Source organism: Engraulis encrasicolus, chromosome 15, assembly GCF_034702125.1.
Source record: "Engraulis encrasicolus isolate BLACKSEA-1 chromosome 15, IST_EnEncr_1.0, whole genome shotgun sequence".
Classification (NCBI taxonomy): domain Eukaryota; kingdom Metazoa; phylum Chordata; class Actinopteri; order Clupeiformes; family Engraulidae; genus Engraulis; species Engraulis encrasicolus.
In genome coordinates, this window is record NC_085871.1 from 2,668,745 (window position 1) to 2,686,607 (window position 17,863).

The 17,863-nt window shown below is 41.4% G+C and overlaps 1 protein-coding gene across 3 annotated transcripts; it reads left to right on the forward strand.

Annotated features, from left to right (window-relative positions):
- The first annotated feature begins 1 nt into the window (after position 1).
- On the forward strand, positions 2-14,201 carry fbxo7 (F-box protein 7). Of its 3 annotated transcripts, none has more exons than XM_063216808.1 (10): positions 2-90; positions 873-1,008; positions 1,320-1,587; positions 2,303-2,551; positions 5,429-5,576; positions 6,312-6,395; positions 6,607-6,702; positions 9,535-9,711; positions 11,500-11,546; positions 12,760-14,201. In XM_063216808.1, exons 2-10 carry the CDS (start codon positions 887-889, stop codon positions 13,078-13,080), a joined length of 1,512 nt encoding a protein of 503 aa, XP_063072878.1. In that variant the 5' UTR covers positions 2-90; positions 873-886; the 3' UTR covers positions 13,081-14,201. The 3 variants fall into 3 exon arrangements, with proteins under 3 accessions (XP_063072878.1, XP_063072877.1, XP_063072879.1); XM_063216807.1 differs by having other exon boundaries at positions 60-151; XM_063216809.1 differs by having other exon boundaries at positions 60-77.
- Positions 14,202-17,863: the final 3,662 nt, after the last annotated feature.

Here is a 17,863-nt window from a genome sequence, read left to right on the forward strand (position 1 = left end):
AACGCGACTTCGACATCTACGGCAGCTCACGAGGGTCATTTACCGTATTCAACACATCAGTGACAGCTAGCTTGCAGGTGTCCACATTTGGTATTTACTGTTGTTGTATTTCTTTCTCCTTGTGCATAGTTTCTCTCCTTCTCGTGGACAGGTAGCACGCTTTAAGATGCTTTGCCTAAGCTACACAACAATCTTTTTTGTTTTGTATAATGCTGCTTTTTCTGAAGTTTGACTCACAGGCGTTAGCAGGCATTACAAAGTAACAGATTCTAGTTATGTAGCTAGTTTTGTACCCCTCTCAGTCCCATTGTTAGTTGCTCATCATATTTAGCTACACTAAAATCAGTGTGCAAAGTTTGTGTATTATAGTTACACTGTTTGTGTTGTGTGACATCCCCAACTTATGTCATGCTAGCGGTAGTAGCAGCAGGTGCTTTGCCTCTCACTTATTTGTTTACAGTTTGCTTTGCTGCCATCAACAGCTGTCAAAACTCAAAAGGAACTTGTGCGATTTGACTTTTTGGATTCATTGTTTTGCTTTTCCAAAAAACGAGCCCATCACAACTCGTTAGAGTAGTTTGTGTACGTTCCAGTTGGTGTTGCAGTTTCTCCGACCACATCTTTTCTGCTTAGTCATACTTCGTTTTATAATGTCAAATTTCCTTGAAACGAAATTGAAACAGTTTCCTAGTAGCTTGATATGTGAGTTTTGTGCGCTACTCATCATGTTGTCAGTTAGTCTCTGTCTTCCAGGCAATGTAGAGACAGAGAGTCACTTGATGCCTATTTACTTGCTGTAATCAGATAGATGGAAATTCTGGACGCCAGTAGAATTTACACATGCGTCTGAACTTGTTTGGCTGACTTTGCAGGTTTCGTTGAAAACATGAAGTTGCGCGTCAGAGTAGGCAAACAGACCAGTCGTATGGAGCTGCAAGGAGATGCAGCTACCTTGACTGAACTGACTGTCCAAATCAAAGAGATTATTCTTCCATCCTGCGGGATCAGGTTTGTTGCCCACTTGCTGAACTCAAAGAACAGAATATAACAGAATGTAGCCTACAAATGTAGCACTCTGTGACATCATTTGTTATTATGAACTGTTTAGTGTAGGGAAATATTCCAAATTGCTTTCCAGCTGGACAATGCTTATTCTGGAAATACTAACTGTAACATCCATAACATTCATCATTTGTGTTAATTTGAGTTAACTAATAATTTCAGGGTGATATTATTTTGCTCATGCTCTTAACGTGTCTTGGCCAGCAAACAATATCTCATCCCTAATATCTTGTCTTTTTTCCCTCTAACATGTGCAGTCCAGACACAGAGTTTGGCCTGTCACTGAATGGCAAGGAGCCACTGAGTGACACGGGACAGACCCTGACCGACTGTGGCATTGTTTCGGGTGACCTGATCTGTGTCGTCCTACCCCAGTCGTGCCCTGTTATCCCGAGCCCTCCTGCCCCCTCACAGGTGCCTGCCTCCAGCAGCAAGAGTACCAACAGAATGCAAGAACCACCAGCATCCACATCCAGGTCTACTACATCCCTGTCCACATCCGCACCCCCACAACCCTCCACAGAGGTAGTGTATATTGCACAGATTTCATTTACTACATTACATTCTGCTGCACAGGCACGTTTCGGCGTTCTGCCTTCCTCAGAACTTTACATTACATTATTTTACACTTAGCTGCCACTTATCAAAAGAGACTTACAGGTATTTCAAGTAATTGCAGGGTATTGGTTATAGTCCCTGGAGCAATGTGGGGTTAGGTGCCTTGCTCAAGGGGACTTCAGCTATGGAGTGAGGTAGGGAGTGGAAGGGTGGGATTTGAACCTCCAACCCTCTGATCTAATCTAAAGCCCATCTCCTTAATGATTAGGCCATGGCTGGCCAACAAATCACACACACCTATTACAACCCAATTTACAATTTACATCAATTTACATCGATCACATTTCTGATCATTTGTCTGGCTTTATAGACTGGTCTCGCATCAAGGATATTGTTCCATTTTCAAGCGAGACACCACACTCCACCAAAGCATAATAAAACATAACAACTTAATGATTTGCTTTAACCTTGACAATCGTATTCCCAACAGAATACACCAGTCTGTAAAGATATTTTGATGATGAGCATCTACATTACATTACATTTAGGAGATGCTTTTGTCCAAAGTGAATTAAAATGAGGACTTGATCAACAGCATCCAGATGGCCTAGAAAGGTTTAATGATAGCAGGATCAGGCAAAAAGAAAAAAAAGTACTAAAAACACTGTTATGCCTCCCACAGTCTGGGCCCAGCACTAGCCACAGTTGCATCTCCTCCAACCCGGACACTGGGGCAGACTATGAGATGGAGGAGGAGGAGGCCCTCTCTGGACCCTTCATCCCAGACCCGATGCTCTGCAGTGAGGCAGAGGACAGCAAGGTGCCCCACTCCCTGGAGGTGCTGTTCCATGGTGCACAGAGCTGCAGTACCAATGACTGCCTCATGGTGGCTCTGCATCTCATCATGCTGGAGTCGGGCTTCATTCCACAGGTCTTTATTGGAGCACAGTGAAATCCTTTGTGTCTTTCATTGCATTGCAATTTGTAGTACCACTACTGCTATCCATGGTGTCCAGAGTTGCAGTACTAATTACTACCTCATGGTGTCACTTGAGTCTGGCTTCTGTCCTCAGGTTTTGTATACAGTTCATGGTGTGTAGCTTCAGATGGCAGTTCAGTATTTATTGGTTAGCCGTTAGTTACGGTACAGCCTGATTTGTAGGAGGTCAGGGAGGGCTTTATGTAAACTAAACATTTGCTCTGTGAATCTTAATCGTCAGACTAATTTATAAATGGACAATCCATTTCTGCTCATGATACAATTGAACATAGAGAACCCTCTAATATAAATTAACATTGAATATTTTCCTTGTAATTATTTGGGATCACACTGATTTATTGGGATAAATCTCTGATGTGCTGAGTCTTTGATGCCAATCATTGTTGGTAATCATCCTCAAATTTCTCACTTGTCTCACACAGTACAAATGCAGGGTGATCACTCTCAACCTTCAAGAAGCTTGTGAAGACTCATCTCTTCTGAGAGAGCTTCCCTGCATAACAAAACTAACTCTATTCATCTCTAATCCTGGGCGCGTTCTTGCACACTTAATTGGTCCTCCACTATTTATACAGCACATTACTGCTCTCTATCTGTTCAACATCTCTTGTACTGTTTCAAAAAAGACAAAAGGAAAAAAATCCTTGGTCCAGGCACTTCAGTTGGTTAATGTAGTAAAAAAACAAACTTTATTTAAGGGGCAAATGCATTAAAAAACACCAACGCGTTTCGGCGCTGTGGCCTTCATCAGGGTGTGTAAGAGAAACAAACAGCCATCTAATTATATGGGTGTACTCAGGTGCAGTATCCTGGGCCATGAGAGCCACTAGGTCTACTCCAAGCCACAAGGGGCAGTGCTGAGACTAACCATCTTGTATAGCAACATGGCAGATTTGTTTCTATAAGTTAAAAACATCAGGATCATCATATAGCTGTAAACAAGATACATGCACTATCCTGGAACAGAGGATTCACTAGAAAGACATAGATAGATAAAGGGTAATTAGCTTGGCGAATAAAAATAATCAATATTTAACTAAATACTGCATAGGATCACTAGATGTAGGCTACTCCATATATCAATGTCAAAAAATGTTGCGTGAAGCAAAACATCTCTCATGATTATATTATCAGTAACATTTACAACAATCAAAACATTTTATAAAAAGGAGATAGGTCAAAGTCTTCGTTTAGACCGGGATATTCTGTGGCTTCAGTTGATCAATCCAGAACATTTCTCTTTGTTTGAGGCGCTTGATTTTGTCTCCACCTCTGGCATCTAGGCACACGCCTCAAATGCCCACTGCACGTAGACTTGTGTCCCGTCCATGATGTGCGTCTTTATAGTGTCTGGCCATAGGGTAGTTCATGTTCCCTACTCTGATTGCATATCTATGCTCAGACACTCGGTCTCTGAATCTCCTTTTTGTGAGTCCCACATAAAAACAGCCACAAGGGCATTCCAGTCTATATATTACATGTGTGGTATTGCAATTTATGAAACTGTTAATGGGATATGTCTTGTTGCTGAATACATCTGTAAAGATGTTTGTTTTCACCATATTTTCACAGTAATTGCAATTACCACAGGGATAGTTGCCCTTTGGTCGACAAAGCCAAGTGTCTTTTCTCTCAGCAGGAAGGTGACTCCTTACAAGTTTATCTTTAATTGTGGGGGCCCTTCTGAAGCTGATTCCTGGTGGCTCTGTGAATATTTCTCTTAAAGTGGGGTCACATTCAATAATGTTCCAATTCTTCTTGATTATGTGTTTGATCTGAACTGCCTCTTTGCTATAGCGTGTGACAAAGTAGGGTTTTTGTGTTTGGTCTTCTTTTGATTTTGGACTCCGCAGATTCTTCCTCTCCAATGACTGTGCTCTGTTATGAGCCTGGGTGAGAGTTTGAGTCTGATAGCCCCTCTGCTTAAAGCGCTTCTGCATGTCAACAGACTGAACCTGGAAATCATCTTCAGAGTCACATATGCGCTTTAGTCTCTGAATCTGGCCATAGGGGATGTTTTCAATGAGCCAGGGAGGGTGAAAGCTGTTGGCGTGCAATACAGTATTGCGGTCTGTTGACTTTCTGAAGATGGAAGTGTGTAAAAAGCCTTCATTGTCTTTGGATATCTGGAGATCCAGGAAGTTGATCACTTTTGTGTTGTATTCCAGACTTAACTTTAAGTTCTCATTTAATCTGTTCACATAGGCATGGAAACTGAGGAGTTCTTCCTCTGACCCAGAGAAGAATATTATGACATCGTCTATAAATCTGCCCCACCACACTATGCAGTCTTTAAACGGGTTTTGGTTTGAAAAGATGTGTTGTTCCTCCCATAAGCCTAAAAACAAGTTTGCGTAGTTGGGAGCAAAGCATGCCCCCATGGCTGTCCCTTTTTCTTGTTTGTATAATTTGTCCTGAAAGAGGAAAACATTATTTTTCAAAGTCCACTCCGTCAGTTGCACGATAAAGTCAGTAGGGGGCATGAGGTCATCTGGTCTGGATCCAAGGTAATGTTTTAGAGCCTTCAGACCTTCATCATGAACAATGTTGCTATAAAGAGATTCGACATCCATTGTTGCCATAACACAGGAACCAATATTTTTTATTTCTTCAATCTTATTTAAAACTTGTGTACTGTCCTGGATATAAGAGGGCAAAGTTGCCACAAATGGCTTGATAAAATCTCTTGTACTGTATATTACTGTGTACTCTGCATTGACTCTGTACTTGAATGTCCCCTTTGTAAGTCACTGTTCAAAAGCGGCTGCTAAACGAAATGTAATAAATGGGCAATCCATTTCTACTCAGGGGTCTGAGGGCAGAGGTGGTGGTGAGATGCCATCAGGGTGGCGAGTGGCTGGGGCCATGTACAGGTTGCAGTATACCCACCCCCTGTGCGAGAACAGCCTGGCAGTGGTGGTGTCTGTTCCCATGGCTGCGGTGCTGGTCACCAATGGTAAGTTAGTCCTCAACTGGAGCTTCTCCTAGTGCTTACTATTCTTGTCAACATAGTAAATGGACTCTGCATTTCTACACAACCACCATTACTGCAGTGCACAAACCATTCCATTCATCTGTGCAAATCATTTTGTTGTTTGTGGAAAAACGAAAACAAAAACACTGTACTATTACATTGATGCATCAAATATAACTAAGGCATTGCAGAATAACTTATTAATACATTAGAACTTGGTCATTGTCATTCTGGTAACAATAAACTTGCAGTGGGGCCTGTGGCCTAAGGGGTGAATAGAGCTGCATGGTTTTACAATGCAATGTAGCCGTGTATTTTTGTAAAATAGCCATTTATTACAACATTTTTTGCTAATGTCAACCATGTCATGATACATAAAATTGCCACATCTGTCATCTAAGTTCTGCAAAATATTTTTGATAGACTTGACACCATTTCGAAATGAAATGTAGAACAGTCGACAAGCAAATTAAATTCAAATTGGAGCCAACTCTTTCTGTTTGCCATGTTCTCTCTCTATATCTGTGGCAACCTTACACTACTGACAGAGCCAAGAAGACAGAACTCTTATTGATTTAATTATGTTTTTAGAGAGAGGACGTGCTGTCTTCTAGGCATATGGCTCTGCCAAGAGTACCCTAATTGTCTTTTTGTCAGGTTGTTGTGTGAAGCACAGATGGCTTAGGAAGGTGATTTATTTAATTATTCAATTTGCAGCCACTTTGAAGATGAATGGCATGGTGGACAACGCCAGGAAGCTCGAGCTCAAAGCATCATCCTTTGTGACAGACCACTGGGCAGGTGTGTGGGTGTGTGTGTGGGTGTGAGCGTGCGTTTGTGTGCCTTTACAGTCACCTTATTGTGTGCTACTGACGATTTAATTGTATTGATATGTGTGTCATTTTTGTCCTTTGGCACAGACCTGTGTGTGCACGTGCTCATGCTTTTAGGAAGATGTCGAAGGTGTGGTGTATGTTATATTGACATACATATTTTTTTTGTTTGACATCAGGTGAAAATGCTGCAGCGGCTTACAAAGACTTGAAAAAGCTCTCTCACATCTTCAAAGACCAGATTGTGTACCCTCTGATGGCCTCAGCCCGGCAAGGTATTGTGTTTTTTGGTACTTAGCCTTTTCTTATGTCTCAGAAATGTAAAAGTTTTATCTTTTACCTGACATGTTTCGACTGTGTAGTTTCCGTCTTCATCAGAGGGTCACCATTTAAACATATCAGGTAAAAGATAAAACTTGTACTTGTCTGAAACATAAGAAAAGCCTAAGTATTGATTTTAATACTTAGACATAATGAATGTCATACATCTATTACACAAAAGTTTTGGTCTTTTTGGTTGATGCCTCCTCATTCCATGCATGTGGCTGTAAGACACAAAATCTACAATTCAATATCATACTGTTTAAGTCATTAAACATTTACATAATTGTACCCATTAGCATTTTATACATTAACCTAATAATCAGTTCCCATGAACAACAAATATTGAATTGTTTTATATCGTTATCTCTGAGATTTTTAGATGATGGTGACAGTTGTATTGTTCCTGTTAACATTACTGCAATGTTGATAGCCATACAGAAAAAAACGTTCTGACATTAAACTTCTGGGTTTGAGTTGAAATTCCAAATAGATAGAAGAGCTTTTGTGGAAAATGTGACCTGCCCCTTCTTGCTATCTCACTCTCTGAAGCTCTTGTAACTATGAAGGCTGTTTTGTGTTGACATGCCACATTTTGACTGTAAAATATCTTATTATGACTTTACTGTACAAAAGGGAATGTTCAAGAGAAAACATGATTGAGTGAAAAGTTGTTTTTTCCCCTCAGTAAATCTATATGTCAGCTTAAGAATATGAGCACTTGCATATTGTTGTATAATGTGGAGAGTGTTTTTGTAAGAATATCACAGTCCCTGACACATATATGCACATAGTCTTTTTACATACCAAAGGAGACCTCTTAACAGGCTATTTCTAAATGGAAAAGTTAGCTATTGATCCGTGTAATCTGTGTGAAGAAAGAACTGAGGGAGGAGGGCCTTGAATCACAGATACACCTTTTGAACCATAGTGCCTGTCTCAGAGCACATCGACCTGAACGCATTGAATTAGGCTCAAACCAGCTTTTGCATAGTCAAGCTATTGAGGGAGTCTAAGATGGGCATTGTTTCCCTGTGAAAAGCCCACTGAATGAACCAAGCAAAATCAGCTCCAAATTAGTTTTTGCACAGTCAAGCAGTAAGAAATAGCCTACGCTGTAGTGTACACAAAGGTGACCTCAGGAGATTTTTTGTGGTCCGTCCAGCTCCGGATGATCAATAAAATCCAAGGAGGTCTATATAAGAATCCTATCATCATGGATTTTGGTGTGAGGAATGTTTTCTTATCCACGTATCTACCTATCTAGCGTGGCCTTGCCAGGCGTAAGCGCTCCAGTTCAAAACCATGTTATTTCTGGGCCGTTTGTTGTGGATCTATCTATCTACATTAATCTATCTATATTTTATTAATCTATTTTATTTACTATTATTTTTTAAGTATTTTTTGGGGCTTTTTGTAGCCTAGCGCAGCCAGACCCGTACAGCAAAAAGCTGTACCAGGGTCTAGGAGGGCTGGGCAGCAGTGTGGGCGGGATAAACGGTTGCTTCAGCACTCAACGTCACGCAATTGGATGGCAAACAACCAATCCCCATACACTTCTGTGTAACGTCACAGCTGTCTTTCAGCTGAGGTGAAGCGGCAACTTCGAGCCGTCGTAGCAGTGAATTCGTGTGATGACCACATCCACAAACAAGTTTCCTAATAAATCGTGTTTTCACGTATACAGTTCAAAAATGCCTCGTTTTCAACCTGTTCAACGTGTTATTTTCAACCTTGTTAAATGGTTATATTTATGATTGTTGTCAACATGGCATGTTCGGCGTTAGCTAGCTGTATACCCATAACTTTCCCTGATTGTCGCTCCCAACGCAGGACGCTCCCCGGTCAGCTCGCTCCCACTAGCCAGACTATCGATCCCACCGCCATATAACGGAGCTAGTTATCTTTTTGATGTTAGTTTTTTGTTTCTAACCCTAACCCTAACCTGGATAGCTCTGTGTTGTTGACAACAGGTTAGCTAGCCACTAGCTTGGTAGACTCGGTGTCATTCCCATCTATTTAGTAAGCTACTCAAATACTTCCAAAGCTCCCAAATGTCTCGTTTTTAATGGCATGTGTCTTATTAGAAATTGGGGAAGCAATTTCATTCTACACCTACAGTAGTGGTCTGATAATAGCGTGTGACTATCTGGTTCTGTAAAATGCTCAACTTAGCTTACCGAGCTAGTTTAAAACATCGAATTATCAAATGGTAATGTGTTGAGATCTATTTGTGTCCGATAAGTTCATGGTGTATTATTACATCAATCCATGTCAGCCACGAAATGTATTATCATCCAGGCTTTTTAAATTAAGTAAACACTTTCGTGCTGTACGTAGCACGGACGGACACCATGCTTCTTCTTAGAAAGTTTCCTGTTTACTAGGTAGCCCGGCCCCCCTCGCGATTTGATTGGCCCTGTCATCGGATAACTTTCAGCCTCGCAAAACGACCGGGGTCCGCTAGACTGCCCCCGGGAGCAAATTCAATTTGCGGTCGCTAGGGGCGTCTAGATTTCTAGGCTAGGCTTTTTGGCCTTTATTGTTGCAGGGCAGTGTGAGAGTAGACAGGAAATGATTGGGAGAGAGAGATGGGGCAGGGCCGGGAAATTACCCCGGCCGGGACGCGAACCGGGGTCCACGTGGGCAATGTAAGCCACAGCACCCCCCCTCTTTATGTATTCTAATCTGCCTTTCTGTCTTCATCCATGCATGCATCTATCCATCTATCCATCCATGCATCCATGCATCCATGCATCCCTTTCTCCTGTGTTTGCTGTCTGCAGCTATGGGGCTGCCTGTGTTATTCGGCCTCCCCGTGCTGCCCATGGAGATGCAGTTGAGGATCCTGCGCCTGCTGGACGTGGCCTCCGTGGTGGCCCTTTCGGCCGTCAGCAAGGACCTCCGCAACGCCACCGAGGACCCCTCCCTCTGGAGACACCTTTTCCGCCGGGACTTCAGAGGTACGGTAGGACAGTCAGCATTGCTGCACAACACTTCACACAATGGATGTTACAGATAGGAGTATGCCCAAACTTAGTCAGTAAATTCACCTGTTTCACTGGTACTTTGGAGTTAGGACGTCCACCATTGTTGCACAACACAACACAACTCTAAGGACACCTAAGTCAGTAGGTTCACCTGTTTCACTGGTACTTCAGAATCAGGACGACCAGAGTTGCTGCACAACACTTCAATGGGCGTTAGAGCTAGGACTATGCCCAGACTACGTCAGTAGATTCACCTGTTTCACTGTTACTTTAGTGTTAGGACGTCCAACATTACATCATGATTAGAGTAGTCTAGACCAGTGTTTCCCAACCTTTTTTGTCTTGTGTACCCCCAAGCCTTTTCGTTGTGACATGAGTACCCCCTAAGTCAAGTTCTATATCGCTTTCTCCATCCCAATGTAACTAAGATCCATATATTTGTTAAAAAAAAGTACCCCCTGCAGTGTGCTCGCGTACCCCCTGCAGTGTGCTCGCGTACCCCTAGTGGTACACGTACCCCTGGTTGGGAAACACTGGTCTAGACTCTAGACTAGAGTATGTCGGTAGATTCATCTGTTTCACCGGGGCTTCAGACGTAGGACATCCAACATTGCTCTACAATACTTCAATGGATGTAAGAGGTAGGAGTATGTCCAAATTAGAGTATGTCTGTATATTCACCTATTTTACTGGAACTTTAGAGGCAAGACATCCAGCATTGATGCACACAACTTCTTGTAAATTAGAGCTAGGAGGATGCCCAGAGTAGTAGGTCTGTAGATTTACCTCTTTCACTGGGACTTCGAGAAGTTGAATATCCCAACAGTTTCTCCCTACATGAGTCTCAGTCATTCCCATGCGTCAGAGACTTTTATCAATAGACTTTATTGATCTTCTTCTTTCACGTGGGCTTCAGAGGTATGAAGCCCACACTTGTAGTCTCATCGCAAAGCACAGCAAAGTCTGATTCCATGAGGAGGTTAGATAGATTTACTTCAGAGGTATGACATTCATTTATTTTTATCAACAGGCTTCCGCATAACGTCTTGCACACTCAACTTCTCACATACACAACTTCTTACATGATGTCTTGCAACACACAATTTCTCAGAAGCTGCTACTACTACATACTACTACTACTACATACTTTGCAGACATGAAGAATGTAAGACATTGCTTTTTTAATGTAAGAGGCATGGGTAGACTACTGGGCGTACACACCAATGATGGCGTAATATGACTCAGTTGTTGGGCCCCTTTGCTGATTTTTTTTATCTTGTGTCTTCTTTCATGTATCATGATTTCCATGCATTATTTATATGAGTTCAGTGTTGGCTTCTGCAGCCAATTAATATGTATGCACTTCCTTCTCAGTTCCAATGTAGACCACAATTACAAAGAAATTACATACTTTTGTCTTTTTCCTTGGAGGGCTTGAACTCTTGTTTTAAGACATGTCTTACAACTGTGCCTTTCTTAAAGGTTACAATAAAATATTCTGTGAAAACACTAATCTCTTTAATACTTTGTAAATGTGTGTGTATATATAGAGATGTATTTATTAATTTGCTTTTACTTCTGTACATAATTAAACATTATTGATTTTCAGCTCAATACTGTATACATACAGAATTTAAGCAAACAAAATTGTGACTACAGTGTACACTGTATATACAGTAACAAAGCTCTGTCCCCAAATAATCAATACATTACCTACACCTGACCATGATAAACATTATGTTATGTTAATTTCTCCCATAGCTCGGAGCAGCCAGCCAAACGAAGCCAGAGACACAGAATGGAAAGAGGTAAGCAACTTGATGTGTGGGACACAAATTCTTGAATTTTCTTCTGCAAGGAGGGTAGCGTACCTTTTCTTGCAGTGTTTTAATCATAGATATAGAACATTAAAAAAAACTACCATTTCGGTGTTTTCTTTAAAGGGACACTGTGTGAGATTTGTAGCTGTGTATTTCCAGAATTCATGCTGCCCATTCACTAATGTTACCTTTTTCATGAATACTTACCACCAGCATCAAATTCTAAGTATTCATTATGACTGGAAAAATTGCACTTTTCATACATGAAAAGGGGGATCTTCTCCATGGTCCGCCATTTTGAATTTCCAAAAATAGCCATTTTTAGCTGCAAAAATTACTTTACTTGGACCATACTAGAAAATATTTGTTTATTACTTAGTAAACTTTCATATAAAGATCAAATTTGGCAATAGGCAGCCCAGTTTCAATGAGCAGCATAGTTGCAGTACCTTTTTTGACCATTTCCTGCACAGTGTCCCTTTAATACACAATGTTTCGGTCCTAGACCTGAAATGTCGCACATCAAAGAAAACAGCTAAATGGTCAGTGTGTTTTTTCATATTGTCTGATGAGTGACCTATGGGCCATCTCCTCCGCACCTACCAGCTGAAGTGTGCAAATAAACACAAGTTCAATCAAAACTATAGAACAGTAATTTCCATATTTCAGCAAGGCCAGCCTCTGACCCCTCTGACCCTGACCCCTGTCGACATGTCAGTGGGCCTGGGTGTGGTCAACGCAACATCTAGTGTTCTATTGTGGCATTCACATGCTATGGGAAAGATGGCGCTTTCCACTTTAAAAGTTGAAATTACAAGGGTGTTTTGTTCAAGTGTTTTTGTTGTCGTAGTGACGTAAAACACAACAGAGCCCAACTTTATCTTGACGATGCTGATGAGGAAGTAATAAATAACAACTAAAACATTTAACATTAAACATTTAAAAAATAAGAATTGAAAGATACTGTATACTACTAATGATAATAGAAATACACAAAAAATCGGGCTAAGGCAAGGTGTGGAGGTGCAGTAGTAAACTCTGATGATGCGCCTTCTCAGTATGACGCTGTGTTTCCTTCTATGACATTTACAGACAAGGCATTAAGCAAATATTGTATGTTTTATGACATTAGTGTTCTGTATCAGAGGCTGGCGCTTGAAAATGTCATCCACTGATAATTCCCGTTTTCTCCATGACACAGCTGTACAAGAAGAGATTTGTGCAACGGAAGGAGATGACGAAAAGTTTCAAATGGCGGGACCCCTTAGCGGTGCCCCCTGTTTACCCATTTACCCCCCTGCCTATGCCCCCCCTGCCCAACCCCCTCTACCCGCCCGGCATCATCGGTGGAGAGTACGACCAGAGACCCGGCCTTCCCCCCGGGATGCTGCCCCCCCGGCCACGCTTCGACCCCATCGGTCCGTTGCCTGGTCACGACCCTGGATTCGGCATGCCGATTGGACGGCGATCGATGAGGCCGCCTGGCAACAGGCCTTCAGACATCCGCAGAGGATTCATTTGACATTTCGGCTCGGCTGTTTTTTTGTTTGCGTAACACACGGCCAACACCTGACAGCACGGACATATTCAATTACGCAGAAACGATGATGTCTCTCTCCCTCCCCTCTACAATAAAACACAGTAGCTTAATAATTCAACAACTGCAGGCTTTTATGATCCCCGCTGTGTCATGTCAGCTACTGGACTTATCTTATCAGCAAGAACTGACTCCTGTGCAGGAACATAGTATTTTACATGAAATAATGTAATATGCCTATAATTTGACTTTGTAATACATTACATTTATAGATAAAATGTTACTGGTTCCGTTCCACACTTCAAGCTGGTGGGTGCGTGGGACTGAATGATCGGCTCATTAAGAGAAGAGCGCTCTCTCTCTCTCTCTCTCTCTCTCTCTCTCTCTCTCTCTCTCTCTCTCTCTCTCTCTCTCTCTCTCTCTCTCTCTCTCTCTCTCTCTCTCTCTCTCTCTCTCTCTCTCTCTCTCTCTCTCTCTAAGGTGCTCTATGCATGGTACCATTCCCCATACACTGGCCCAATGTGCTCTGTTAATGTGTGAGATTAAAAATGCAGAGGTTATTTTTTGTTGAATGCTGTGTGCTGGTGGCAATGAGAAATGAGAAGTGCTTTATAGTTTATGGGGTGTTGGGGACAGAGGATTAACTGTGGATGCAAGAGGAAGCTGTCTGAACTCTCTGAAAGGGAAGTTTGGGTGCTAACGCGGACTGTATCCAAAAAACAAAACCACAGCTGTCCAAATCACTGTAGAATAAATGTGAACCTCAACTCTCCTGTTTCCACCAGAACGGTCCATTGAGAGCTCCACAGGGTCGATACACAAGGCTGGTCACCCAAACAGCCCTTTCAGACAGCTTCCTCTTGTGTCCACAGTTAATGCTGTTGGATGTGGTTCATCCTTCTTGGTGGTATGCTGACATTACGTTGGATACTGTGGCTGTTGATACATCACAAAGACTTGCTCTCTCAGTCAAAGATGCAACAGTTACATGTACATCAAGAATTTCTTCTTTTTGAACTCTGATATGTCACCAACAATGCTGTGTGCATTGCAAAATTTTGAGCAAAACTGTGTTCTTACCCTGCTAATTAAATCTTCACACTTCACCTTACTGTTGCAATGTGAAATTACTGAAGATTGGTCAACAGGCTGGTCTACTTCAGCCATGAAACTTCCCACTCTAAATGACAGGTGTTTCCATTATTTTGTCCAACCTGTATACTAACATGGGAGGTGGTGAAAGAATGAATAAAAGAGAGAGATGGTAGGAAGATGTAGAAAAAAGGCAGTAAAAAAGACAGGAAGAGAGGGAAAGTGAGGGAAGGAAGTATAGATGGAATAGAAAGAAAGGGGAGGGATAGTTGACACCAGGCACCTAAAAGTGTTGCTTAAACAACTAACACTACAATTCATTTGATGGTGTGTAGGCTACGTCAACGGAAAACATGTAACCTACTGGCTGCCAGCTATCTGCATCGTGCTGCAGCTGTCATTCTGAATGACGTAAGACGCAAGTACAGAGCCCTGCACAAAGTGGCATGGAAATATTAAGTCCCACCAGGGTGGTGGTCGAGGTAACCTGGCTATGGCGATGCACGAGTTCAAAACTCTGCGAGCATTTGGTCTGGCCTAATGGCCCAGTCAATTGAGAGATGTAAAGGGCATGTTCATGCATTCGTGCCTATCAGGCTTGTACGAAATTCCGAATGGAAAGAATTTCAATTCAAAATAATGCCATAATACAAACACTAGGTGGTGCCATTACCTTGAATTTCTTTGAATTTAATCTACACCACCCATTGAAAGTACATAGAACACCACCACCTAGTGTTCATATTATGGCATTACTTTGAATTGAAATTCTTTCCATTCGGAATTTCGTACAAGCCTGGTGCCTATGTGTAACGGAGGTCATCTTGCGCTAGTTCACCACTTGGGGCTTGAACCTGTGGCCTACCAGGAAACGCTCCAGTTGGCACAGTACGATACCACTGAGCTGAAGGTCCAGACCGATAGCTCAGCACTGCAGATATTGTATGAGGATTCGGGAGGGAGGTTTACTAACATTCTACCGACGAACTTAACTAGTTGGCATCCGTTACACTGAACCCCCTAAACCTCACCTCTATACGGGTCACGGCACCAGTGTATCCGAGGTCATCTTGCGTTACAGGGCTCAAACCCATGACTCACCAGTCAACATTCCAGTTTGACATGGGAGGCCCAGTTCGATACCACTGAGCTAAAGGTCCAGACCGATAGCTCAGCACTACTGATACTGTATGAGGGAGGTTTACTAACATTATACCACGCAACTCTGCTAGTTGGCATCGGTTATATGCATTCATTAAATGCCTTTGTATGCTACTAGTTGAAGCTACTAGCGGTAAGACAACCCATGCCTTGAGTCATCTGCTAACTGAACCGGTGTGTCTTATCACAGCTATGCTGATGACACTCAAATTGACATTGCTGTTTCTCCAAATGACTAGCCCTTCACGAAAAAAAATAGAGTAATTTTCGTGGTGCATTCACGTTATTGCCCGCCTTTCGTAAAGTCTTCACGAAAATAATAGATTAATTTTCACGCTGCCTATTCACTTGAATTGCCCCACTGCTGCTGTGGTTATCCAAACGTCTGCAGGGGCGGGGAGGGGGTGCTGACAGAACACTGCTGATACACTCGGGACTCACTAATTCGACGCCCTTTCGGTACTTACGCCTTCTGTCCCCTAAACCTAAACCTAACCCTAACCTTAACCCTACTTAACCCTAACCCTAACCTTAACCCTAACCTTAACCCTAACCTTGACCCTAAACCTAACCCTAAATTGCTTGTTTGAAATGTTTGATTACCATGTGACGGTAGGCTACCGAAAGGGCATCAAACTAGTGGGTCGCTAGGCAACAGTCGGGCAATTCAAGTGAATAGGCAGCTTGAAAATTACTCTATTTTTTTCGTGAAGACTTTACGAAAGGCGTGAGATACGGTTGGCCTACAATGTCTTGAAAATATTAATAGGCCTAACTGGATGCAGCAGAACTTCTTGCAACTTAATAAAGACAAGACTGAAATAATTGCTTTTGGTCTTGAAGATGGAAGATAGAATCTCTGTGCTTACTTGGAATCCAAATCACTTAAAACTAAGTCTTGCGTCAAAAACCTTGGTGTGATGTTGGACAGTAATCTCAGTTTCAATGCTCACATCAAAAACACCTTAGGAACATTGCTAAAATTAAGGATTTTGTATGTAAACAGGATATGGAGAATTTAACCCATGCTTTTATTACATGTAAAGTTGACTATTGCAATACCCTACTTATATGTCTCCCTCAAAGGTCACAGGTGCAACTAATCCAAAATGCTCAAGAATTCTAGACTAAAACAAAGAAATGAGACCACATCACTCCAGTACTTAGGTCATTGCACTGGCTTCCAGTGAGATTTAGAATTGAGTTTAAAACTCTGAAAGTTTATAAGTTACTGAATGGCTTAGGCCCTAAATATATTGTAAATATGCTTGAGTAATATTATATCGCCTTAAGAGATCTCTTAGGTCTTCAGAATCTCCTCCACTGGTTGTGCCTAGGGTCAGGTCTAAACAGGGTGAAATGGCATTTAGTCATTATGCTGCAAAATGCTGGAACCAACTCCCTGTCCAAATTAGAAGTGCCCCAACAGTTTCTTGTTTTAAAGGGAAGTTAAAAACAGCTTTATTCTCATCTGCCTTTGGTGATAGTTAGTTAATTACACACTATCTATAACACAATATAGTTTTTTTAGTTTTTCTTCTCTTTTCTCTATTCTTAAACACATTGAATGACATTTATGTATGATAATGTGCTATAAATATTTTTATTGATTGATTGATTGCTTTGTATATACCTCATCAAGACAGTGGAAATACTTATAATTTAATTGGTCCACTATCTCGTTAGAATATGAAATGCTTTACAGTTTGCCTGACTAAATGAGAAGCGAAACTTAGAGCAGTGTCACACTTTTGTTCACTTTGGACAAAATGAACATCACTATTGGTGATTGCACAATAATCAATTCGATCAAACATGTAGCAAGAAGAGAAGTTTACAGAGTAACAAACTTTGTGCACACCAATATCAGGCTTTTACTTCCCCTGACTCATTGAAACCTGCTGCATGAGCATTTTAGGTATAGGTGGTCATGGGGAAATGATTAGAAATGAAAGAAATTACCAGTCGCAAGAAATTCTAATTACATTAGAAAGTTCAAGATCATGAAGATTTGTGTAGACAAGGCATACTCTTTTTCAAGGTCCATTCACAAATTGCCTTCATAATTTTATAAAGTCCATGACTTAAATTCCACAACAGCAAAGAACGATGCAGTCACAACAGTTGGTCTCTAGCAGTACAGTAGGATATTTGTTGGAAATAACTGAGTGTGGCATACTACTTTGCTCCAGCAACTTAATTACTAGAGGAAAGAAAGTAAACATGCTACCATGCACCCCATCTTCTGGGAGTGCCTAAATACTGGCTATCCTACTATCTCATCTTCCTGTCCTTGTGAAAAAAATCTATGTTCTACTGCAGAATCAAAAGTGCAGTTTTTTTTGTTACAACAATATGCTAGAACTAGTAGTAATAACTACCGTATTACTTCATTAAACATCTATACATTAAACACCTATTGACCTATAAAATATTACAATATTGTACTTCATATTGTAATATTTTTAACTCGAAAATAATGCAGTACTGTAAAATGCATTTATGAGTGAATGAG

Bases quoted from the DNA above. Each gene is read 5' to 3' on its own strand.
- fbxo7 (XM_063216808.1), top strand. From the start codon at position 887: ATGAAGTTGCGCGTCAGAGTAGGCAAACAGACCAGTCGTATGGAGCTG. The intron at 1,009-1,319 runs GTTTGTTGCCCA...TAACATGTGCAG, and splicing joins CTTCCATCCTGCGGGATCAG to TCCAGACACAGAGTTTGGCC. The intron at 11,547-12,759 runs GTAAGCAACTTG...TCCATGACACAG, and splicing joins GAGACACAGAATGGAAAGAG to CTGTACAAGAAGAGATTTGT.